This window comes from Anomalospiza imberbis, chromosome 13, assembly GCF_031753505.1.
Source record: "Anomalospiza imberbis isolate Cuckoo-Finch-1a 21T00152 chromosome 13, ASM3175350v1, whole genome shotgun sequence".
NCBI lineage: Eukaryota > Metazoa > Chordata > Aves > Passeriformes > Viduidae > Anomalospiza > Anomalospiza imberbis.
Window position 1 is genome coordinate 3,197,819 of NC_089693.1, and position 25,294 is coordinate 3,223,112.

General features: G+C 43.5%; 1 protein-coding gene across 1 annotated transcript in view; it reads left to right on the forward strand.

The window, feature by feature from the left end:
- Window positions 1-25,294, forward strand: part of CERS3 (ceramide synthase 3) — a 40,873-nt gene that overhangs the window by 1,433 nt on the left and 14,146 nt on the right. Inside the window, exons 2-10 of the mRNA XM_068203620.1 lie at window positions 212-355; window positions 12,349-12,531; window positions 14,012-14,129; window positions 16,069-16,187; window positions 19,666-19,723; window positions 20,576-20,626; window positions 21,494-21,586; window positions 23,296-23,424; window positions 24,939-25,045. Of these exons, the coding sequence (XP_068059721.1) occupies window positions 351-355; window positions 12,349-12,531; window positions 14,012-14,129; window positions 16,069-16,187; window positions 19,666-19,723; window positions 20,576-20,626; window positions 21,494-21,586; window positions 23,296-23,424; window positions 24,939-25,045 (863 nt within the window). The 5' untranslated portion in view covers window positions 212-350. The remainder of the gene's footprint in view (window positions 1-211; window positions 356-12,348; window positions 12,532-14,011; window positions 14,130-16,068; window positions 16,188-19,665; window positions 19,724-20,575; window positions 20,627-21,493; window positions 21,587-23,295; window positions 23,425-24,938; window positions 25,046-25,294) is intronic.

Consider the following 25,294-nt stretch of genomic DNA (forward strand, 5'->3'; position numbering starts at 1 on the left):
GTGGTTTGGTTAGGTTTTGGTTGGGTTTTTTTCGATGATAAAAAGTTTTTAGGCACAGCTGTTACTTCATGTCCTAGAACAAAATAATTCAGCTGCAGAACCTGGTACCCATGTTAAGTTAGAACTTGGGAATTGGGTCAGTGATTACCAGATCAATGGGCCTTACCTTTGGGTATTGATAACTGTCAACTTTTCTTGTATTATTTCAAAGCAAGACACAGAACAATCAGGTGACCTGTGTGGACACAGTTTTCTATCTGAGGATTCCTCCTGAAATGTTCACAGTTTGCCATTAATGCAGTTGTTTGGTGGAGTTTACCTTCAACATCAATAGAATAAGTTAAGCTTTAATGAGGTAAGCAGTTAGCACCAGAAGTTGCTTAGAGGATGTGCTTTTTAAAAAGAACATTTTTTTAACTTTTTAACCGAATGTTTGTAGAGCTTGATTCCAGCTACAACTGAATCCAGGTGGTTCCATGATTGTGGTTCTTCAAACTGGATTTTTTCCAGTATTTTTATGGCTGCTTTCCATTCTGCTTTTAAGACTTGTAGTACAGGTTTTAATCCTGTAATGCAAGAATAAAAACCAACCTTGGGAACCTGTATACTTGCAGTACCCTTGTAAAGCTGGGAATAGGGAGCCTTGGTTGTTCCCTGGTTTATCACTGTAGGATAAGCTTTGTTTGTACTTCTTCCAGAGTCAGTCTGGGATGCTTTCTGAAGTCAGTATCAGAGATTTATCACAGTGTCAGTAGGAGTGAATATACTGTGGTCATAGCAATGTTACTTCAGTGTGTTTTCCCTTAGCGTTATCCTAATGAGTTTGTAAATTCTTGTTGTATTTTGTTCAACCCTTCTGGGCTGCCTGGTTCACTCTGAAAACTTGTTAGAAGCCAGTTGTGTGTCAGAATGGATGGCAGGCAGTCTTTTACTGTCCCTACCTCCACAGCAGGCATGGAACCTGGACTTCCTTGAGAAATACCTCAGGGACTTAAGCTTTTCTAAGTCATTACCTTCTTAACTGTTGTGTAAATGAGTTTATTGCTGATAACTGACAGAGATGCCCTTTAATGGACCAGCTGGCTTGCTGCTGGGTTACATCATGAATGGAAGGAATAAAATATATTTTATGGTAAAAATCTTGCATGGAGAATTAAAATATCCATAGTTATTTCTGATTTCTACTTTCCCTGTACTGCAAAACATGAGTTTTGCCAATCAGCAGTGTCCTTTTAGGGAGATTTGAAAAAAGAAAATGTGAATGGTTAGAAAAAATAGCGCAAGCAACCTCTAAAGTGAGCACTGCTGAATGTTGGCTTCCTTAAAGTTTGTAGGGAAGGTTTGCAGGTCCATATTCTGAAATTGTTAGGAATTGTAGCTGCTGAGTGGAGTTGTCCAAGTATTTACCCCATCTCATCCTAGTTCTTGAGAGTTAAAAATTAATATTTTCTGTGGAGCTCCAAACACATTCCAAATGCCCTTAGCATTTGAGGAAGTAATAGCCACGTATTAATACATGAATAATAAGTTGAAGTCTGTTTTGCAAAGGAATGTATATTGATTAAGTAAAAAAGATAAATGACAAAATCCTATGTCCCTATTTCTTTCCTTGCTGGAAAGGAAAAAGCTTTATCTTCAAGTGTCACCTTCCAGGATTTGTCAGGTCTTGGAGTGACTTTGTCACTACAGATCTTTCATGCAGGGCTTTAACAGAAACAGAAATTATTGCTTTCTGGACATTTACCTCTAGTACTTGGCTTCCTTGATAAGATTTATATTCTTCATGAAATTCATGCCTTTCTGCTGACACCATTACAGCTACTGTGAAAGTCAGGCAAAGACCCATTAAGCAGCAAATACCAAACTCAACCAAATTTTTTAGAAAATTATTTATCTCCTCAAGGGAGAATCCAGTACTTGGTCACCTTCAACAGAGCATTGATCCCTCTAAAGGAGAGTTTCTTCACCTCAGCTAAAATCACTGACCAGTGTGATGCCACTATTTTCTGTAATTGTCACTTAGAGCTGATGCATAAGTGGGAATTGCTGAGTGTGAAGCATCAAAGGAATTGTCTTTGTTTCACCAAGAAAATGCTCATATTTTATGTTTTCTGTGGGTGCATAAAGATTGATGCTCCAAGAGTCGCCCAGCAATGTAATCAAACAATGTTTGCAGCATTATTTTACATGCAAGGGTTACAAATTGTTAAGGTTTCTTTGCATACTGTTAAACCAGTGCTTCCAGCTCCAAGGATTCTTTTTTTTTAATCCTATGTTATTCCTAAATTCTTGGAAATGGATTAAGAACCTCTCTGAGTTGACTGAATTGTTAAATCTCTTATTGTTGCAGCCAGAAGATTGTGTGAATTATTCTCCTGCATTTTCAGATAGTGGCAGCACACAGGAGTGTTGTTTGGGTGAATTGGCAGTGCTGTAGGTGGAGAGGAAAACGTGACTTTTGCCTTTGCAAATGTACTGGAACAAACTTGGTGGAAGTTCCTTATACAGATAAGCAGTTATATTTGTCTTTTCTGGTGTTTCTGGTTAGCAGAAAAGGGATTTTGACAAGTATAGACAAGTTGATGCTAAATCAAGGGAAAGGAAAAAAAAGCCTTCTCACCAAGAAAATTTAAAGACAAAACAATTAGGATTTTGCATAAAGAATGTCACAACCAAACTGTAAGCAGATGAACTCTGCAGCAAATCACATTTCTGTGCCCCTGCATAGGAGAGGATTCTTAATTCCTGTCCAGGAGGCTTATTGATACAGGGTATGTTCAGAATTGAAATGGAATACAGCCAGGGGGTTGCAAGAGAGCATAATTGTGGTGTTCCTGGCCTTGGTGGTTGAGTGTGTGAGAGAAATTGTTTGGAAGGCAGTCCCCAGGTAATGTCTTTTCCTGGAGCCTTTTTTCCTAAGGCATATCCAAAGCCTATGGCAGAGTGGACCAGCAGTAGAGTGTGTTCCTTCCCTTCACTGACTATCCTTCTACTACTGCTCCTGACATCCTCTCTTCACCCACTTCATCCAAGTCATCTTCCTCCTTATTAAAGCCCAGATTCTCAAAGTAATGAATTTTCTTTCTGGCTAAAATTCATGGGAATCAAGTTCTGAAACAATACTTCCAAAATATTTAATTGTTTTGAAGATTTCAACCTGTGTGTTCAAATTCTCCTCATTTGCTCCTGCAGTGGCATTTGTGGATGATAAATATCTATTGCCTTAATGGTTGCTGCATTCAAAATCAGGTAGTTAGTCTTTATTTATGACAGATGGCATTACTAATTAATTACTAACGAGCCTCTCCTTAGCGAACCTCTCCCTGTAAGGATCTGGATTACGAATCAGGTCATACTAGGAAGAAACATCTTGAGGAAAAAGCTTTTTGAGACTTTTTCATTCCCTTTATGTAAGGAAAGGCTGGCATATTAGGAGAAGGTGTGAATTCCTGTGAAAAGAAGGATCTTAGCTTTTAAACTACAGATTGCAAGGTTTTGAATTATGATACCGTGACATGTCACTTGGAATGATTCATTTTCAGGCTTTTGTTGATTCTTGAGGAGAAGAAAGAACAGGAATGTCAAGGATTTTACTTTAATCTTGAAGGAATTCTTGATGGCAAGGAGATGGGTTTCATATCCTTGAAGAGAGAATTCAGAGGGCAAATGATTATTAGATCAAACTGATTCTTACTTTTCCTCCATGTATACATATGACTGAGATTTGATTAACACTGCCATCGAGACAGTCAGGTAGCAAAAATTGTTAGGAACTAACAAACAATATATTTAGAACATTGGTTTTTGGCTCCCCACATTACTTCCAGGATTTAATTTTTTTTTTTATATTGAGGGAAGCAAAAGAAACCCTTAGGGTTTTTGGGGTTTTGGTTTTTTTCTTCTCCCTCTGCAGGTGCCACCATACAAAACAGCTCTCATTCTAGAAGGTTAAGATTTAAGACAATCTCAGAGATTTGCCAGGAGGGTTTTCTCTGGTGAGAAAGTTTACTAACACTATAAACTCTCTTATGTAACTGCTTGGAACCTCAGCTGAAAGCTCACACCCACTGCGTGGCTTCACTGTAACTTATTACATGAATTCAGCTGGCTGGAAAAGAAAGAGGCACATTTTGTGACATTTTCTGAAAGAAGTGAATTTTTCTTACTTTGTTGTAATACTTTTTTTTACTGGGAACTTATACATAATTCCCAGTGATATGTAAAATAGAGTCAAATGCATGTCTCCATTATCTTGCTATATTTTCTTATATTATTGTATTTAGTTACATTAAAGTGTCCAATGAATGAGTAGATATTATGCTGCAAGTAAGGAATACTAGCCCTTAAACTTTTAAATTTTTACTTTCCTCAGTGAGACGTGCAGACTAAGGTATTTTTTGGTTTGATTTTTTTTTTTTTTCAGCATTCAAATGTAAGACTCCTGAAGGATAAGCACTATGGAGGTGCAGAGATAATTGTAAGGTCAGTGGGCACTTTAATCAAGGGGGTATGATTAGCTTGTTATTTGCCACAGAATATCTTTAATCTTATAATAGTATCCTATGTAGGTGGTGCCAGCCTAACAAATGCTGCTCAAAAAGGTGTAAAAACATGTGTTCTTTTTTTTTTTTGTAGCAGTCCCATGTTTACTCCAGTCAACCAAACTTTTTTTTTTTTTGCAATCTGTTGTAACAGTGAAGAAATTGTGGTTTTAAGCATAAGAAAGGTGTTGCTGCCAATTACCTCTTCCATTCCTGGCCCAGCATTGGCCAAGTGATGTATGAATCAGCTTGCTCTAGGCTTTCCTAATTGGCAGAGAGTTCCTAAATCTTCTGCTTGGTTCACAGTAGTGGTTCATTCAGATGTGGGAAAGTTTGGAGATATTTAAAGCAGCAGCCAAGGCATAATCTTTTCTGAAATACTTTCATGTTTAATGTTTCTCTGGTGCATCAGGTTATTGAATACTGCTCCCAGTTCTATGGAAGGACCAAAGACTTGCAATAGCTGCAAGACAGAATACCTAAAATTAAATGCTGTATGAAGAAGCCCATGATTTTCTCATGAGGGGAAATAAATGAAGAGGTTCCAAATATTGCCTGGGTCACATCTTCTTTCATGGCAGGCTTATGGATTCAGATGGAAGTTTCAATATGCTCCAAAGGGGTTGTGGGAAGGAAGGCCTGCAGGAGGGAACCTCTCCCCTGTTATTCCCATAGATGCCTTCTGTGGTTTAAGAAGTCTTGGAGCCCCAAAGTACTGAGGCCTTACCAGTTACTATTCTGTGTTTCTTCCACTTTTGTGCTCTCCCACAGCCATCTGCTCCTGGCTCCCTTCTAACAGAGTGCTGGCTGAGATGGAGCTTTGGCTCAACTCTGACAAGTCTGGTCCCATTTCCTGGGTTGCTGTTTGCTGACTGCAAGCAGGAAGAAAAGGCTAATAAAAGGTTCTCTGCTCCTGGCTCCTCTGTGAGGTTCTCTTCTCCACATTAATGTGTCCACCAGAATGCAAAGTAATGCCAGCACTTCTGAAGGCTGTTATTATTTGAAACTGCGGAGAGCTGCTGAGGAATGACTTTCAGTTCCTTGATTCCTTAGTCATGGAATTAGAAAAGAAATTAACAATCAGGTTAAGTAAAACTGCCATGTTTCTATGGTATCTCTAACCAAACACACATTCAGTGTGTGCTTTCTTCTGCTTCAAGAATTTCAGAAGTTCCATTTTAGATCTTCTGAGGAGCTGGAGCACTTGTAAAACATTCATCAGTAGATTGAGGCAGGAAATACTGCTGAGAGTGCTCAATAGGAGTAGAAACCTTTGTCTAACTTTATTCAAAGTTCATCTAAAACCTGTCAGAGTGAAGTGATGTTTTTGGTGCTCCCTTTTCAGCAGGCTCAGCATCCTCCCGTGTGTGTGTGGAGCAATTTACGGTGAGACAAATTCTCATCGTGCAAACAGAAGCCACGTGACTTCAAACATTTCTTCATCTGCTGTGTTGAAAGGAGCAGGGAAGGCAGTGGCACTGCTGCTGCTGAGTTTCACGGGGTGATGTGGATGACATCAGGATTGCCTTCAGTCAGAAATCTTGAAGTGCAGCTTTGCTGGGTGGGTCTCAGAAGAATTTGAAAGGGTTCTGGAGATAGGGCGTGTTTACCTCGGTCAGAGTAGTGAGTGTGATGCCTCTTTCCTGCTAATGTGTTTGTGGTCTCTGACTACAACCTCTGAAAGGTAAGAGTTCCTTTTTCTGTCCTTTTTTCCTGCCCTGGTCCATTTTGTTGGGTTTTTCCCCCCTGTCCTCACATCAGCCTTTGTTCTGATTTGTGAGCATGTGCTGGTGTTTAACATTGTTTTATATGGGAAGAGTAGAGTAACTCCTATGAGTTGTCTTCAGATAAAGAATGGAATGACATTAATAAGATTTTATATTTTGCCACTAAGCATTCCAACCTATGAGAACTGCTTTCTGTTGAAAGAAAAAACACAATACAGGTTACAGTAGTAGCTTTGCCTTTCTACTTTTTGTACCACTATCCTGTGAAGTGCTTGTAACAGCACTTCTTTCTGAACTGGGAGGAAATTTTCTTAACAGGAATAAATGTTAACTAATGATTTAGATGTGATTATATAAGAGAAAAAAAATCCTTGAATCTGAGTAGTTTGTAAAAGCTACTTCTAAATTTTTTCTAATTAAAATGCTAAGAAAAAAAAAGTCCTTTAAGAAATTCAGTTTAACAGAGGTTTGGTGCTTTGTTTTTTTAATAAGACTTATCTCTCGAAGCTCTGAAGAAGCTTGTGCTATAAATAACACACCTAAACAAGCTGCCAGAGAGGGTTATTTCATAGTAACGCCACAACATTCAGAGGGAAGAACCCCAATCATATTGTTGCAATGTATTTCTATTTTTCACTACCTTCCTAGCTCACCCCTTCAGCTGGCTGCCACGGCTGATGAAGAAGCTGTGCTTCACCTGAAAATTTCCCTTGCATTTGTTAGGACATGAAAAGGATGGCAAAGTGGCTGAAATAATGAAAGACCAGTTCCATTCTGGCTCCTCCTCCAGGTGTCTTTGTGGGTGGGGAATGTCTGGGCAGGTTGAACTGCAGAGGGATAACCAGGAGGGAGCTGGGAACCCCAGGGAATGGGGGTGCACAGCTGGCTTGGCTCAGCTGCTGGCTCAGGGTGCTGTGGAGATCAATAGATGGCCAAGTGTGAGCCCCTGGTGCACACCATGGCTGAAGGTTCTCTAGCAAACAGAGCTCTCCAGAGTGCAAATGCACCAATCCTGTCCCTTTCCTGCCTTCCAAGGGCTAATTTAAAACCTTGAGTCATTCACTGGAGGTGGGAAAGGCAAGAGCCTCTCCACCCTCAGGTCTCCTCTCTGGTTTTCACTCTTCTGCTTCCTCCACATGCTCTGTGCTCCCACTGCTTGTCCTGACCTCTGTGTCCCCTGTGCTGCTCAATTCTTCTCTGCCCTTAACTCTCACCTTAAATAAGTGACACGCTCTGGTAAAATCTCCATTATGTAGCTTAGCATTTTAAGTTAGACTTCAAGTTTGTATTTAAAACAAAGCTTTCGTAAGCTGCAAAAAAAAAAAAAAAAAAGAATCCTTTTTGCATCTTTCCCCAGTAGTAAAAATTTGAAGAAAAGTCTCCTAATTGAGAAGATTTCTCTTTACATTCTGATAAGTGTTACTAAATTCTCAAAGCAACAAGTGTTGTTCCTTTAGGTTTGTTCAAACTTTTTGTGAATTAATCCTCTGTTAAGAACCTCTAGCTTGGATAGGGTTAGGTTGTTTTCCAACAACTACTTTTTATCTCAAAATTGTTGCAGTTACTTGAGTTATTTCATAGCTCTTTATTCCACTCTGTTCATGTTATGGATTTTAAAAGCTTAAAAGTGGACATAGTTTGCACTGTAACTGTACAGTGAGAGAACTGTATTTCACTTTCCTCAGCAGCCTGCTGTCACCTAAAACCATTTTAGCTGCTCAAAAATTATTTACCTTTAAGTAGACAGAGCATGATGGCTTTCACTCAGAAAATGAATTATTTCAGAGAAGTCTGATTCACTTTTTTGTGGTTTTGTTTTCCTCTCAGAGAACAGGGAAAAATAAAAACTCACTTGCCACCTTAATTGAGATTTATTCAAAGTGCTATTTTTGCCTGCTCAATACAGTGCCCAAGTTACAAGGTAATGTGAAAGGACAGTAAAAAGTAAAATGCTGCAATTTCCCTGTAACGAGGCACTTAAAGTGTTTACAGTTGAGATTTGTACAAGCCAGGGAGTAAATGTGAAGTTAAAGGTCTCACAGCAATCTTAATTCAGCTGTTTGAATTCAGTATTTTGGGGTTCCATTGTAAGAAACTCTGAGTCCAGCAACTCATTTATTCTGTGCTGCCCCTGCTGCTGTGCGGGCTGGGAGAGGTGTCAGCCACCCCTGCCTCAGGTTGTGCAGAATTCCACTGGAATCCTGTTTTCCCACTGGCACAAACAAGGTAAGACAGGATGCAAAGAGGTGGCAGCATCAATCCAACATGCTTCCTTCAGTCCCTTCCTCCACAAACCACGGGTCAGTGTGCAGGACCCATCTCTGCTCAGCTGTTTCGTGGTGGTAGATGCAGTTGGGATTCTTCACACAACGTCAAAAAAACAAAGTCTGCAGCAGAACACAAATCTGCAGCTGAAACTTGTGTGTTAACTCCTGGAAATATTGCTGAGTCTTAAGCAAAACCAAAGCCTGTGATACGGTGGATCTGATCTTTACTTGCTCTTTTAAACCACGTTTCATGCTGAGGATGAACAGCCTGGAACAGCTTTGCTATCTCTTTTGATATCTGAGACTTCATTTTTCCCAACTGCACCAGCTTTGCCAGTTCTGCTAAATTATGAGTGGAATAGGAGAATTATGTTCTTGCTTTTTGCTGATTTCAGTCTTTCCCTGTTACACCTCTGGAGCCTCACTGAGGAGAATAAGCGGATGCTTAAGAGAATTAAGGTTACATTCACTCGCGTGTTTGTGTTGTTTATCCATTGGGTTTTGTAATTTATTCAGTAAATAAGGATAGGAAATCCTCCTAATACATCCTGCAAACCTGGATATCTCCTTCTCTTAGTCCTGGCTTTGGAAATGCAGTTTTCAAGCAAGAGCTTTTGTACAGACAATACAATCAAAGCTTTGGCTCGGTTTCTTTTTATTAATTCCTCAGACTGCGGCAGCCAGAAATTCCACTTCAAAGCAGCTCCTGAATTTGTTTTGCAAAATGCAGCCACACAGCTTTTGTCAACCTCAAATTTGCCCCTTTATTTTTTCTTTGCTTAATATTATTAAAAATATGAGATCTTTTTTTATTGAATATATCCAGGATCCAAGAAACAGCACTTTGAAAGCAACTTCACATTGGTACTTGCCAACTGTGTGGGCTTTCCTGTAATTATAAAGGATGCAGTTCCTGAAGTAATCATTCCTGATTTTCCTGTTTTGCACTAGCCCATTAAAAGTAGATTAAGCTACAGAGGTGATCCTTCTGTAGCAGAGAGGTGATTTGATTTCTTTACTGGGAGTATTTAATCCCTGAGGTGCATAGGACCTTCAGTTTTTTTAAAAATATCTTTATTTTTGACTGACTTCTAGCCCATTCCAGAGCAAGGATTCCAGTTTTTTTCAGTGGAAGTGCTCCTGGCAGTGCTGGTCTGTGGATAGGGATCTGGGAAGAAGCAGAGGTTTTTCACCCTAGGCTGGGCAGAATGAGTCACTCACTGCTGGATTTCTCACTCCTGCTTGCTTGGTGCTTCCACAGGCTGTGAGGAGAAGCTCTGAGCTCAGCATTCAGCAATAGGAGCTTTAGGCTGGGTAGGACTTAAAGTTTTTAGTTAAAGCTGGTCCCAAATCAGGCCAAGCTTGACCTTTGCATCTGCTGCCTATTCTTTGAAAGCAGCATTTGCAGGGGAGAAAACTTGTGACAGTTTGTGCAAGTAAAAAAATACCTACTTCTGAAATCCAGTATCTCCAGCCTGATCCCAGCATTGGCACTGCTGGCCAGAGCTGCCCCATGCTGCTGCCTGGTTTGCTGCAGTGAAAACATCCTGTTTAAGGGTAATGAAACTTAAGACCAGCCTGCAGACAGATTTGCAATCTCATCATTGGTTTTGTCAGAATCACTTGGGCAATGTTCCTCGGGGATGGTCTAACCCCCATGGGCCAGTCCTGGTACAAATACAGGGATTACAGAAGGAAGAGTTTCAGAGAACCCACCTTTTGATTAATCTGTTTAGCGATTGTGAGGAAAGATTTCCCCTGAAATATGTGAACTCTGGATCAGACCTCAAATCCCAGAATCCCCTTCCATTTTAAGATTAGGCATGTTCTTACGAGCTTAGTTTAATAGTGCTATATTAACTAGTTTAATAGGTAATCACATGGTGAGGCATCCATCTGTGGAAGAAAACCATCAATTAGTGAGATCCCAGGAATCCAATAAGAAAATATGCACTACTGGGCTTTTCTAAGGTTTAAATGTCTTGGGTGCATGTTCAGCCCCAGCCCATCTGGCCACAAGGCAACTGTGAGTGCTCCTTCCACTGTGCCTTAACAGACTGGCCTGTTTCAATCACAGTTAGGGATAGCTTGCAGTGCACAGTCTAGCTAAAAAATATAGATATGTTAGGAAGCAGAACTGTGTAACAAGGCTCTCCCTTGGTCTTCTATTGTCTGCAAGCCTTTCTGTCTGACCCAAAATGTCATGTTTCACAGCCCTGCTTCATTAGGATGGCGCCTGCAAGCTGCTGTTTAGGGTCTGTTAGCAGCCCCAGCATAAATCCCCACTTCCAGGAGTTTATAATTCAGCAGTAAAACATTGCTCTAGGCTGGAACTTGGCATATAAAGTCTCTCAGGAACAATTGTGATTTCCCCCTCCTTTATTTTTGCATTTGCTTATACACACACAATTCATTGAGGAGGTTTTTACTGTCCCCTTCCTGCATTTAAAAAGATTAAATGGCTGGGTTATTAATAGTTCAATTCTGGCTACTGTGCTTGGCCAGTCAATGGGTCTGCAGTGCTGTTAACCAGCTCTGTTTGATGGGTGCAGGTCACTGTTTCACAAACCTGCTCCAAGCCTAGTGGAAACAGCCCAGTGTGGACCAGCAATGGTTATTTGGCTGTTAATCAACATGGGCTCCAGTGTTAATTAAAGCTGTGACCAGGTCTGGGATGCTCTGGGCATGGTGTCCTGAGCCAGCTACAGGCACAACTAAAACCCTGTGTTTCCTGGAAGAACACGGCAAGGGCTGAAGTGCTGCCTGACCTTGACATGGCTTGACTCAACTCATGATCTGTACAGAGATACTGCTGGGAGATCTTCTGATGAGATAAAGATTTGATTGAAATCATCCTCCCAGCTCAACTGTTTCCTATCAAGGCTATGTTTCAATGAAATAATTTATTCCAAGTTTACTATTCCTAGAAATCATGGAAAAAATTATGTGTTTCAGCCTTATGGAAAATGTTATAGTAACTTCTATTTTTCTTCATCATTAGGATATTTTATAGGATGTATAACCTGTTTGTACTGTAAAGTCCTTACAAATAAATAAGAGAGAACAGCAATTTCTAAATATATAATGTAGACTGCAAAAATTAAAAAGAGGCTTTTACAAGAATGAAATACTTTAGTCAAAGTGATTTTTTTTCTTTCCAGGACTTATTTTAGACATTTGTTCCTGATCTAGGTTTTGGTCACAGTTAAATTATACTATTTCCCACAATTCCCAGAAAAAGCTTTCTATGCACTGTAATTTTTTCCCACTTGTTCCTGTGCACAGGTGTTTGCAAATTCAGGGTATATTTCCATTAGCATATTAGACAGCAGTAATTCATCAGTACAATGTCCTCATTACTATGGAATTGAGGCACTCCCTGGACCTTCTCATCTCTTTTCCACTCTTACTCCCACTTATATTTAATTTATAAAGGCAGCCTCAGGAAGATCAGTTCTCATTAGTAAGAATATGATAGATAATACATGAGTGTTGCAGGAGATTTGACCAGGTACTCAGCAGTGCAGTGTGAGTGACTGGGAGGAGGCAGCAGGTACCTCCCTGTGCACATTTCAAAGGCCCTGTATTGCTTTATATCAGATCCAAATTTGGCTTTATTATTTTATCTTCTGCTGGGCTATAATCCCACCTCCTTGCTCTAAACCAAGAGGGTTTTAATTTCCTGTATGATTTTTTTTTCCCTGAGAACACTGACTTTACTGACTTTACACAATAAGGCTCAATATGGGGTTTTTCATGAATTTTCTCTTTAATACATGAGGAATAAATTAAATTCTCTCTTTATTTACTCAGCATGGCACACATACTAAAGACACTCAACAGCTGGTTCTGGTGGGAGAATATCTGGATGCCCATCAACTGCACGTGGGCAGATTTTGTAGACCGTGATGGACTTGTGTTTCCCAAACCACATCAGTTGTATGTCACAATCCCATACGCTTTTGTATTGCTGATCATCCGATTCTTCAGCGAAAGGTAAGAAACAGAAATGCAATTTGATGCTAATGTTAATCCTCATTAATGCTGAAAGTGAGGTACCTGTAGATCAATGTTATGTTTTATAAAGGAGGATTAGTTGGTGGTTTACTAGGAAGATCTAGTACAGATAACATAGCAGGTGAAAAATAGGAAAATATTTTCATTATTAGGTACGTGTGGCTGTGGCCCAATCCAGAAGGGAAATATTTCTATCCAGCTTTTCTAGAACAGCATTTGGATACTTCTGATGATCTCCTTTCACTAGAGATACAATTCATTCTAAACCTTTTGGGCTTGCTTTTTCTCTTTCAGTGGAAGGATAGAGAAATTTGTCCTCTCAACCAAACCTCTCATTTGGTCCTGCACCAGAACATATGTGTGAGGTTGATAGACCCCAGGTGTCTCTCTTTGGCCAAGCTAAGCAGACTGGAGGGATCTCAAAGTTTCATGTGAATATTTTATGCAGATCCAGTAAAGCTGGTTGCTTTTTTCCCCCTCACTTTGGCACCAAAAATGGATTGTTTCTGCAGCTGGAATCTTGGGGGACAGGCAGAGGTTGGCTCCACAGAAGAAAGCTACAATCATGTTAAGATTTGTGGTGTTTTGACTTATTTATTTGTACCTTTTTTGCTTTACTTTCTTTTCTTTTTCCTCTAAAAGATGTGATTAGTAGTTTTTTATAATTATTTCAGGACAGAATGAGGAAATTTGGAATGTTGTAAGTTGGACAGACTTAAACCAGAAGCAGATAAGATCATTCATGCTGGAAATCAAAAGTAATTTGGATCATATGTTCATAACCATTCCCAATGTGTCTCACTGCAGTGCTGAGGGTAATTAGCCCCCACATCTGGCTGCAGTGAGCCTGGGGAAAGCTGACCACTGCTCTGAGTAATGAGGAATCCATGGCTCATGGCAGCAGGAGGGAGGGGCCTTTCCTGAACACCCTGCCCAAGCTGCAAGGCGAAACCTTTGGCGCGCTCTGCAGCGACTTGGGTCGGAAAAGGGAAGGGAAAGAGAATGCATCAGTCTCAGGGAATGGCTGTGTGCCATAGGCTGGATCCAGTGTGGATCAGGGGTGGTGGCCCAGTGAAGAAGGTGCCAAGTGACTTTGCCACTGGGAGGAAGCTGCCCAGTAGCAGTCCCTGAGCTCACTTGGAGAGAGTGTCCGGTCTTCCTTCACTCAACTCCAACACTCCTCTGATGGCCACAAAAGTCAAGATGTTTTCCTGAGTTTAACAGCATTTCATGGCCACAAACTGCATTCCTTGGGTCTTCTTTGTTGTGTGACAGCAGATAAACTGTGGTTCCCTCTTGGGATTAGCTAGAGGGAGATCCCTTTTTCCTCAGTGCACTGGCACATTCTGTGGCAGATTAAATTGCATCCAATTTGTTTTCTTCATATCCTGGCATGAGAACAGCCAAGGTCTTGTAACTGTGTTGTATTTCTAAAGCTTTTTATACTTTTTCTTTTCAGATATGTTGCTAAACCTCTAGCAAAAGCTTTGGGTATAAAGAATGTAAGACGTGTGAAGCCACAGCCTAATCCTGTGTTAGAGAGTTATTTCCGGGAGTGCTCAAGACAACCATCCCAAGTAAGGATTCTCATTCTTTCAAACTCGTTTTGCTTTTGGAAAATCCCACTCTTACTGTTTCAATCAGCTCTCAGCAATGACATCATGGGACGAGTTCCAGCTAATTGACAGATGACTTAATTTATTTGGGTTTTTGTTGCTGTTCTGCTGACAAGGATATAGGGCATCCGAAAGAGAAAATATGTTTAAGATGTTTAATTTTCTGGCATGCTGTTCTAGGTTAGATTGTTAATAATATTTCCAGTGAAGATTAGTGTTCCATCTTTAACTCATTCTGCCTGGAGAAAACTTCAGCTGATGTCTGTTGTTGGAAAGCAGGATCATATTTACTGCAGGCAGTAAGATCAGAATGCTGGCATGGAAGCCTTTTGATCTGTTATGTTGCTGCATACTTAATCCTGGCTTATGTGAGAAAGAAAAGCAATCCTTCTACTACCATGCTGTTTGTTTTTAAAATTGAACAGGGAAAAAAGACTGGCCAATGCTTGTCACCTCCAAAAATGAGGCCATTAATTTTTTCATGGCAGGCAAGTATTTTGCTGTGAGTGCAGCCTCAGGAAGTTCCCTTGCCTGACTACAGTTCTCAAACAATTGCAGTTTTCCTACACTGGTTTTGAAAAGAAATATGTGTTTTCTAGTAATGAGGGATTTTGGTAATTATTGACAGGGGAACTTGGCATTCTATCCCTAACTCTGCTATTCTTTTATTGTGTCTTTTGCCTGATAACGTCAGGAATAGATGCATGGGTGTTCACACACGAGCTCTTCTCTCTTTGGGCAAGCATCCCGATCTCAGTTTCTTTCCTTCCTTCTGCTTGAGTACAGTTGGCCATTTGATTTCTGAAAGGAAGCACAGCATTTTCAGACTCCTCAGAGCACGGGAAAGATTCAAGCTGCCTCCTTTAGGTGTCCAGCTTGGGCACCAGTGTGCCTGGGAAAGCCTGGCTGGCAGATGAGGGCCTGTGGGCTCTGTTGTATGGAAACAGAGTCGCTATTCCTGCGTGGCAAGTGGAGAGCTGGGAGCCAGCAGGGTGGGCTGGACACAGTGGCTGTTTGCACTCCAGCCCTCTCTGGCAGCTCAGGTGCCTTTTCTCACATTCCAGAGGTTTTCCTGAGGGTAGGAGAGTCCCTGGTCTGGCCTCATGGCGGTGGAGGCAGCTGCTGCCACCCACTATTTGCATACTGCCCTTGGGAGGAAAGAACTTCCCCAGGGATGAGCCACTCTCCTTGCTCCTGAGGCAGCCCTGGGAGGTCATCCCACACTTCTGCACTTGGGGATGGAGGAGAGGGAGGAGGCCCACAGGCTGAGCTCCCCAAAATGCAGGAGTGTCAGTGCCTTGTGCTGGGCACATGCTGGCCTGGCCACCTTGGGAGCACAGGGGGTGCAGAGACCCCGGGTGTGGCACCCCCATGGCCAGTGCAGTCCTAGGCCCTGCTCACCCCCAGTTTAGTTCGGGTGTTGGAGAAGGACGCTCTGGACCTTGCTCGGGAGGATTGACTTGCTTTGGATTTGAGAACAGAGCTCAGGTCACTTTAATTCCAGGGCACTTTTCATCTGTGAGACTAATATAGAAACAAATTTTAATATTTATAATCAGGTAAGATATTAGGTGCCATGTCCACATCTGTTCAAACATGGCACTTCCACCTCCAGCCTAAGCTCTCATCTAACAGTAAAAGTTGCATCTCTGAAACTCTCAGGAGGGACCACAATAGAACAGTTTGTGGATCTGTTCATTTTGTGACTGCTTTATTTATGTAGATAAAAATCCAGGGTTTCTGTGAGCATTACTCAAAAATACCCTCCCATGCATATTTAATATTGGTAATATTTTTAAATTAAGACCTTGCAATAGTGGGAAGCTGCTCTGTGAGATACAAAATAAATGAAAGTGACATTGGAGTGCATCTACTGTTAACACTGTTCCATTTCTTGCAGTCAGAGATCAAAGGCCTTGCCAAAAAGTGCAACTGCACCGTCCATTTGGTGGAGAAATGGTTCAGGAGACGGCGAAACCTGGAGATCCCAACAGTGCTCCAGAAATTCCAGGAAGCGTTGTAAGGAAAGACAATGCTTTTGGTTATCATTGCTTTACTCTTTTGGAAAAAAATTATTGAGGTCCCCCCTTCCCAGAAGGCTGGGTCTGCCTGATGAGAGTTTTGGTTTCTGAATGCACAAACAAGTTGAAAGGATTTAGAAGCATTTCTCCAAATGATGGTTAAAAGTTGAGGTTAACTGTTTCTCCTGGGGGGGGGGGGGGGGGGAAACCCACACCTTAAAATATTTTACCGTTTTCTTCTCTTTGGAATAATGAATTTGTAGGCTCCTGGTACAAAGTGCAAGATGAAAACATGCAGAGAATAGGAAATATTTTCCTGTCTGCCAGTAATCATAGGGGAGCAGCAATGCTTACTCTGGTGTATGTTTGTACCCATGCTGTCATTTTGGGATGCTGTCATGTGTACCAAAGTCAGTTCAAGACCAGGAATTGTGGGATCCAGACTGAAGGACAGGTGCCACAGCTTGATCATGGGATACTGTGTGAAACAGGAGCTCAAACTCACTGCTGAGAGTGGGCCAGTGAGCAGCTTTGAGTGATAGTAATGAATATGTAACAAGTTTCAAAACCTCCTGCATATGATTTTTCACTTATGTGTGAGAACTTCCTCATACCTAAACACTTTAAGTGTGATCTCACACAAATTGCAAATCCCCAAATGGGCACAGCTCATCTCCCTTTTGGGTACTGACATTAACTGTACCAGTGTAAAGCACTTTCAAATGCTTTGTGTATTTGGCTTTTCATTAGCATAAGTACACTGGCAAAACTGCACCTGATTATAATATTGAACCTTTGTAACTGTAGATCAGCTGAAGGAATGAGGGTTAAAAGTACAGCACAGAGCTCAAAGTTGAGTACTTTATCAAGATGATTTCCAGTGTTAACCAATGTGATGATGATTTAGTGGTGTCCTCTGTCAGACATAAATCCAGATGATAGACAGAGGTGTGTCTCTTTGAAGTCTGAGATGAGTAAACTCTCCTGACATGGTTTATGTCTGCTGTTGTTTTGGGGATCAGTTAATTTGGTTTCACAAGTGACAATAAGATTTCCTGCTACTGCTAAAAGACCTGCCTGCCATGCGTGCCTGTCTCTAGTAACTCAGCTAAAGACTGAAATTCCAACTTGTTTGGCAGCTTGAGTGAGAATGAAGCAAACAGGTTTCTCTTGTGCAATTTTGTGAACCTTGCTCTGCTCTTTGTCAGTGAATTTAATTGAATATAATTCTCTAGGCAAAAAAATGAGGAACAGAGTTATTCTACTCTAGTAGTCAGTGTTATGAGCATTATGAAATTTTTTAAAGTCTGCAATCTCCAGGATCTTTTTTCTGAATCACAAGGAAAATCTGATGAGCCAGATCTAAACCATACTTATGCTATTAGTGCTCGCAGTTAAGCAACTCTGGGGTTTGGAAAGCCCTTTGCATGAAACCTTCACTGCCTTGTAAGACTTACCAGCCCTTAACTTCCCCTACAAAGTTCTTTTTTATTACATTCAGTTAAAGAGAAAAGATTCCTGAAGTTAAACCAGAAAATCCTCTTGCATAGCTGTTGTTCAGTGCTCTCTCTGGTGGCCAGGATCAGAGTTTAAAAGGCACTTGAATAAAATTTGGTGAATTTGGATGAGTTTTACTTTAGGTTTCATTCACCAAATTCATAAAGAAGCTTGGCTAAATACAAAATGAGGCAGTGCTCTGGCAGCCTTGCACATAGAATGAGTTCATCTCAAGTGCTGTTTATTGCCAAATGCATTCAATAGATATTTCTAGGGCTGGGGACTAATGGCACAGTCTTGTAGGTGCTCTGTGCTTTGATTCAGGAAGCCCCACTTGCACTTTACAACCGACACAGAATCAGTTCTGCCATATCCGCTGGCCCACTCACACCTTGTTTGGAATGGGAGGCATGAGGGCAGAAGCAGCTGCTGTGTAAAGTCTGTCCCATGCCACAGTGTTGTGCTTTCAGCATCTCTTGGTTAACTCTGAGCCAGGTATAACTTGTGGCTTCCACTGTGGAATTTCCACCATGTACCTCTGTGCTTTTCCTCTTCATGCAGTGCTTGTTGTGTAATGTTATTTTCAAATCATCTGAGGAAAGATAGTTTAAAGTTGAGAAGAAAAACAGTTGTTTATCACATGTGTATCAAGTGGCAATTTTATAATTATTTTCCTGACTTCTTTCTCAGGTGTGAGACACTTTATTTTGTCTCACCTCCAATATTCCAGGCCCTCATTTTCGTTTGTTGTTTTTCTCATAAAACACTGTCTCAGCCTTTGAAAATCTCACTCTTTCTCCTGGAATATCAACCACCAGGGATGTGGGGCTCAGAAAGTAGGGGCTGCTTTTACCACACACGTTCTCCTGCTCTTCTCTCATTTGGCGCTTCATTAACACTTGCCAAAGACCCCAATCTCATTTTCTACATTTCTCAATCCCTTGCTACAGTGTTCTTGTGGCGCTTTCTCCTTTCCAGTGGGTTTGGGTTGTCTGGGAGCTGCTTGCTGCTCTCCTCTGGGATACCTCTTGTTCTAGAACAAGCTCTCAGCAGGTCTGGGGCCATGTGCCTGTCCCTGTCCCAACCTTTCTTTCCATGTGAAGTCCTGCACTGTTTTCCTACTGGACTTGCAGAGCTGCTTAGGGGAAAGGTCAGGCTTCTTCCTGCCGAGGGGAAGAGTGGGAAGGAAGGAGTTTTACATCAACCTGTAGAGGTGGGAGTGGGAATGCTTGGGCTGAGGCTGCAGCCACACCCAGTTCTAGGGACAATACCTCCCACACGGGCTCCAGAGTCATCAGGAGCCGATTGCTGGCTCCAAGTCGCAGCATCCTGCTCTGACTCCTAAAAGCAACAGCACAGTTCACTGAGATGCTCAAGAGCTTTTTCCCTTTGCTGACTTAGCAGGCTGATGGTGCAAAGCTGGAAGGTTTATCTGCCTTGCTGGATATCCATTTAATCCACAAAAAGCTTAGATCAGGCTAAATTCTGGCACATCTAGTCAAAGATGAGGTTATAGTTCATTGAGACCTTGTAGCGAGGTGTAAGCTAACCCAGTAGATGCTAATAATTCATAAGGCTCCCTTATTGTCAAGAATTGGTGTTTAGAGAGATGAAGTGAATGAACCCAGGAAAAGGTTTGTGTTCTCAAACATTAATTTTTAGAGGATTTATTACACTTGCGGTGGTCATTCTCTTGATCAGTTCACGCCTGGCTGGAAAATTACTGCTATCATGACAATTAAAATATCTGTGTCGTGATAATGTAAAAGAATTTCCTTATTTAGCAGTGAATCAAACCTTAAATAAAGTATTAATAATTCAAATACAATTAATATGTGGCAATCCTTAATATTGAGTGTGAGGCCACATTTATGTGAAGATTGTCTGCGATACACAATGATTTACAGTAATTCTGGCTCAGGAAAATATCTTTACAAAATCTAATGGTTTGTTCCTATTTTTTCATTTCAATTTTGCAGCTGGCGATTTTCATTCTATCTGACATCCTCCATTGTTGGATTTCTATTTCTGTATGATGTAAGTTAACTTTTTGAAAGATTGATACTCTATTTTTAACAAAATAATTTCTAGATTTTCTTGAATCCTATTGAAAGACTGTGGTTTCAATGGCTCTGTAGGATGAGATCTTTGCTGTATGTAATCTGGATGATGAGCTGCAATATGCACTGAGATTTAATTTTTAAGTTAGCTGTAGACCTTCTATGATAAAGGAATTTATGAGTAATCAGTATTTTTAAGGCAAGCTTGAAGAAGTCACGCAGATGGTTTTACAACCTGCCTTGTTAACACCTAAAAATGCATCACATGGCCATGTTTTCCTCAGAGGACACCATAAACCTTTTTTGGCAGGACTTTTGGTGGTCACAGCTATTTACTGAGGTGTTGCTGCTGAGTCAGAAGTTGGGAATAACAGAGATTGGTGCTTGTAACTCCGTGAGCCCTGCCTGGGGTGTCATTAATGCTTCCCTGGAGCAGCGGAACAGATCCCGACGTGTCTCTGCTCATCTGGCCCTTCTCCCCAAACACTGCTTATCATCCTCATCCACTGCTCTGTGTCACTGGTAAACACAGCAAATTTAATCACTGTGGCAACATATCTTGGGTAATTGCAGTAATAAAACACACGCCCACTGCTTTGGATGATGAAATTGTGAACTGGAAGGTTTCAGGTGTCCTGAAAAGAAGCCAAAAAGCTGGGAACAATATAATAAATCTGAGATGCAAGTTCCCTTTAGAAATTGGTGGAGAACAGTTATCAAGATTACAGCTTCTCAGCTTGCTGCACTTAGAGAGGTTTTAAGTAGTGAAGATGTTAAGGTGATAATTGTTGCTGAGCTGAGCAGTGTCTGACTGAGGTGTCTTCCCCAGAAACCCTGGTTTTACGACATATGGCAGACGTGGGTTGGTTATCCGTTTCAGGTGAGCTTTTTGGCATCGGGCCAGTGGCCTCCAGGCATTCCAGGTATTTCCCCATTGGAAGGGGTAATCTACAGCAGCCTTTTCCCTCCACACGGGCACCACCTAAAGAGGTGTGGCACCAAAGCCTCCTGCCTTTTTATGGGAAGTGCTGCCGACTGTTGCAGGACTTCCCTGGGATCTGCCTTGTGCTGCAACTTCTCCCTCCAGCACCCACCCCGAGATACCAGTTACTCACTGGAGATGTTATCAGCGTTCCCAGATTCGGGAACCCCTGCACTGCTCCAGGGCCCATGGTGCTTCAAGGCACTCTTATTTTAGTAACTCTGTGCATCCCACTGCCTTCTTATTCCTGTCCTAGGCAGGGGCCAGGAATACAAATAATCCTGCATCCAGCTGAGTCTTCCCAGCTCCTGGTACACACCTGGGAAATGTACTGACCCAAGGGAGCAGCCCAGCTCTGCTTTTCCCTGGGCAAATCCATAGGATTTTAGCATAAATAACTGACATTTCAGTTTATTGTGTTAATTGTTCACCAAAACAGAGGGGGTTTATTTGCAGTTGTTTGTAATTAAATGCAGAAGGACTCCGCATGTAGTTCTGTGACAGAAACACGGAGAACAAGCGTGTTAAAATTCAGAGGTGGGGGAGGATCTGTGGGAATTGAGAGTTTGGGCTGAGCAAAGGTTAACATACTTGGCTCTCAGAACATCCTTCTTAATGAAGGCCAGGACAGGAATTTAATTTAGCTTAATTTTTTAAGCAAGACTCACCAGAGGAGCAGAAGTCGGGAAAGGAAAAAAGAAGTAATCTCACTTGACATTTACTTTTTCCTACTCTCAGAGTTAACTGCGTTTTTCCTCATCACAGACCTTGCTGCCATCCCAGTACTGGTACTACATGGCCGAGATCGGGTTTTACTGGTCTCTCGTATTTACCCTTGGGATCGACATCAAGCGGAAGGCAAGTGCTCGTGCCTGTCCGTAGCTCGAACCTCTGGCTCCGCGAGCGGGGAAAAGGCGTTCGCGAGGAGCCGCCGTGCCTGGAGCCGCGGCCGCTTGAGGGCAGCCTCGGCCCGCACGGCTCCCTCCGGCGGGCCGCACGGCTCCCTCCGGCGGGCCGCTCGCCTCCCTCCGGCGGGCCGCACACACACCTCCGGCGGGCCGCACGCCCCCCTCCGGCGGGCCGCACACACACCTTCGGCGGGCCGCACGGCTCCCTCCGGCGGGCCGCACGGCTCCCTCCGGCGGGCCGCACACACACCTCCGGCGGGCCGCACGCCCCCCTCCGGCGGGCCGCACACACACCTTCGGCGGGCCGCACGGCTCCCTCCGGCGGGCCGCTCGCCTCCCTCCGGCGGGCCGCACACACACCTCCGGCGGGCCGCACGCCCCCCTCCGGCGGGCCGCACACACACCTTCGGCGGGCCGCACGGCTCCCTCCGGCGGGCCGCTCGCCTCCCTCCGGCGGGCCGCACACACACCTCCGGCGGGCCGGGGCTCCCTCCGGCGGGCCGGGGCTCCCTCCGGCGGGCCGCACGGCTCCCTCCGGCGGGCCGCACGGCTCCCTCCGGCGGGCCGCACGGCTCCCTCCGGCGGGCCGCACGGCTCCCTCCGGCGGGCCGCACACACACCTCCGGCGGGCCGCTCGCCTCCCTCCGGCGGCCCGTACGGCTCCCTCCGGCGGGCCGCACGGCTCCCTCCGGCGGGCCGCACACACACCTCCGGCGGGCCGCTCGCCTCCCTCCGGCGGCCCGTACGGCTCCCTCCGGCGGGCCGCACACGCACCTCCGGCGGGCCGCTCGCCTCCCTCCGGCGGGCCGCACGGCTCCCTCCGGCGGGCCGCACACACACCTCCGGCGGGCCGCACACACACCTCCGGCGGGCCGCACGGCTCCCTCCGGCGGGCCGCTCGCCTCTCTCCGGCGGGCCGCTCGCCTCCGGCGGGCCTGGGCTGCCAAGCCAGGGACCCTCAGTGTCGCTGGGCCACTCCTTGTGTCCACTCGGGGACTCCCGGCTCGCTCCGGCACAGCGGACGGCGGGGGACACCCTGCCGTGCCTCGGGAGGTCGGGAGGGCGGCCAAGGCTTTTGGGCTTGCGGGGAGAGACGGTTGTGATGATGGTGGAAGTAAGGAGTAAACTCCAGTCGGGGATAAAGTCCAGGTTTATTGAGGAGAGCTCCGAAGAGATCCACAACCCAAGGGAATCAGCCGATGGAAGCCCGAGACTGCGCTGTGCAGCACGATACAAACGGGGGTGGAAACATGGGGGAGATCACCCACCCACCACTGGGAATTCGGGGAGTGGAAGGTGGGCAGACAGACACATGGGGAATTCAGCAGGGGAGGTGGAAGGAGGGACCCCTGTCCAATCACTCGATGCCCTTTGTGGAAGGTTCTGGATGCATGGCATGGGGAGTCAAGTGATGGACAAGGCACCAGGGAGGGGACAGCAGAATGATCCAGCAAACTGGGGGGAGATTGACATCAGGGAAGGAGGACGGGAATGACATACAAGGCAAAGGGTAGTTCAGGGTAAAACCGTGCGGGAAATGGGGGGTAAAGGGATGAACCATAACAGAACTGGTACAAAACATGAAAGTTAAAACACAGTACAACACTTCAGGGGCTCTGCGTGACTGGCTTCACCTCGATTTGCTTCTGTCCCTTCCAGGATTTTATGGCTCACGTCGTTCATCACCTGGCAGCCATCGGGTTGATGAGCGGCTCTTGGTGTGGCAATTACGTGCGGCTTGGAACTCTGGTGATCTTCGTGCACGACACTGCAGATTTCTGGCTCGAGGTAACCCTGCTATCCAGCTGTTTTTTGGGGTTTTTTTTCTGTCCTGAGTTTTTTTGTTTTGGTGTCAGTGACATTTTAATCTTTTTGCCACGAGTTTCATATGATCCCTTCCTATCCCCACGGGGACACAGCGTTGCAGATTTGTAACTTTTAAGATAAAAAATTGTTTCTAGATAACTTAAGCTGATATGTTGTTACAGAATCCATTGTGAGAAAGGAGCAGAAGAGAATTTCCTCAGAACAGAACAGGGACTGGAAATAAAGCTGTCTCCCTGGGTTATTCTTGTTTCACTGGTAAAATTAGACCAGGTTGTCCACAGCATCACAGAATCACTGAGGTTGGAAAAGACCTCTGACATCAAGTCCAACCTGTATCAGATGTTTTCTGGCAGAAGAAAAGTTTCTTCTCCTGGGCTGAAGGGAAAGTCCCTTCCCTGCACTAAATATCAGTGGAAGTGTTTAAGTGTCCTACTCTGCACAGAGAACTGTGATCAGAGTGGCTTCTGGGCTTCTTGGAAGACAAAAACAGTGTTTCTTCATGAGAATTACCCTGAGTTTCTAACACCAGCTTTGAGGGCACAGTTTCATCACCTCTTTTGGTGGCAGTGCCAGTGTAAGCAGCCCTGTTAGGTGTCTCTGTCCATTTCTCTTCCTGATACTCTATCTTACTATATCAGAGCAACTAATTGTGGGGTTGTGCACTTGGGATTGGTCCAGATTTAACAGGTTTTCTTGCTGGCTTACTTTTAATCCTGAACTGCTCCTAGGTCCAATTAACTCTGTGGCCTTACAAAGAGTTGAGTTGACAACTCTTGGATGAAAACTGGAGTTGAATACCAGAACAATTTAATCCAGCCCTGCCACTAGAAAGGAGGAGGAAAAGAAAAGAAGTTAATGAAGCTGCTGTTTAAAACTTAGGCTTGGCATCTGCAGCTTTGTTCACACTTGAAAACTTTGCCCAGGGTGGCTCCTAATGGAGCAGGGGGAGCTGGACAGTTCATTTAGGGGAGAAGCAGCACTTACAGCCTTTATTAGTGGGATAGAGACTAGTTCTCAGAAAGGAGAAGACAGGAGCTGAATTGGGCCCTGAGGAGGGTCAGTAACAGGCATGTCCCAGAACTCCTGTGTTTAAGGGGTCCCTGCTACTCCTGAATGTGCAGGTGTAGCAGCAGCTTCTCTTGGAATTCAGTCTGTTTGGAATGTGGTGGAAAAATGAGGAATTACCTCTGTTCTAAAGAGCACTTTGTGTTTCCATGACACTTTATATTCTGGTCTGAGAGCTGTTCTTTAGGCCTGTGATGCAGAGTCCTTTCCTTCAAGATAAAAAGAGAAATACAAACAAGGATCTGGTCTGATGCTGCTTTATTAGGTGTCAGTAAAATGATTGCTTTACATGTCAAACTGGAAGGAAGTACTCTTCCTGCTTAGGTGGAAGATGAGTCTTTATTTATGAAAACACAGAATTTATTTCAGAAAATATTTATAATACATTTGGGGATTTTTATCCACTGCAGGCAGCCAAAATGTTTAATTATGCTCGCTGGGAGAAAACTTGCAACATGCTGTTTATCATCTTCTCTATCGCATTCTTCATCACCAGGATGATCCTGTTCCCCTTCTGGTAAGCAATATTTAATCCAGTCACAGACTTTTACTCCATTCCCACTCCCCCTGAAAGTTTAGTGTTGGTTGTGATGGAAAAAGGAAAGGAATGGACTGGACTTGAAAACTCTGCTAGTGAGAAAATTGACAAAACCCACCTCTTTTTTTTATTATTATTACATAAAAATAATTTTAAATTATTCTCTTGAACCTAAATAAAAGCTCTTATGTGTTATGTAACTTGTTTTGTAAATAGTAGTTAAATGCT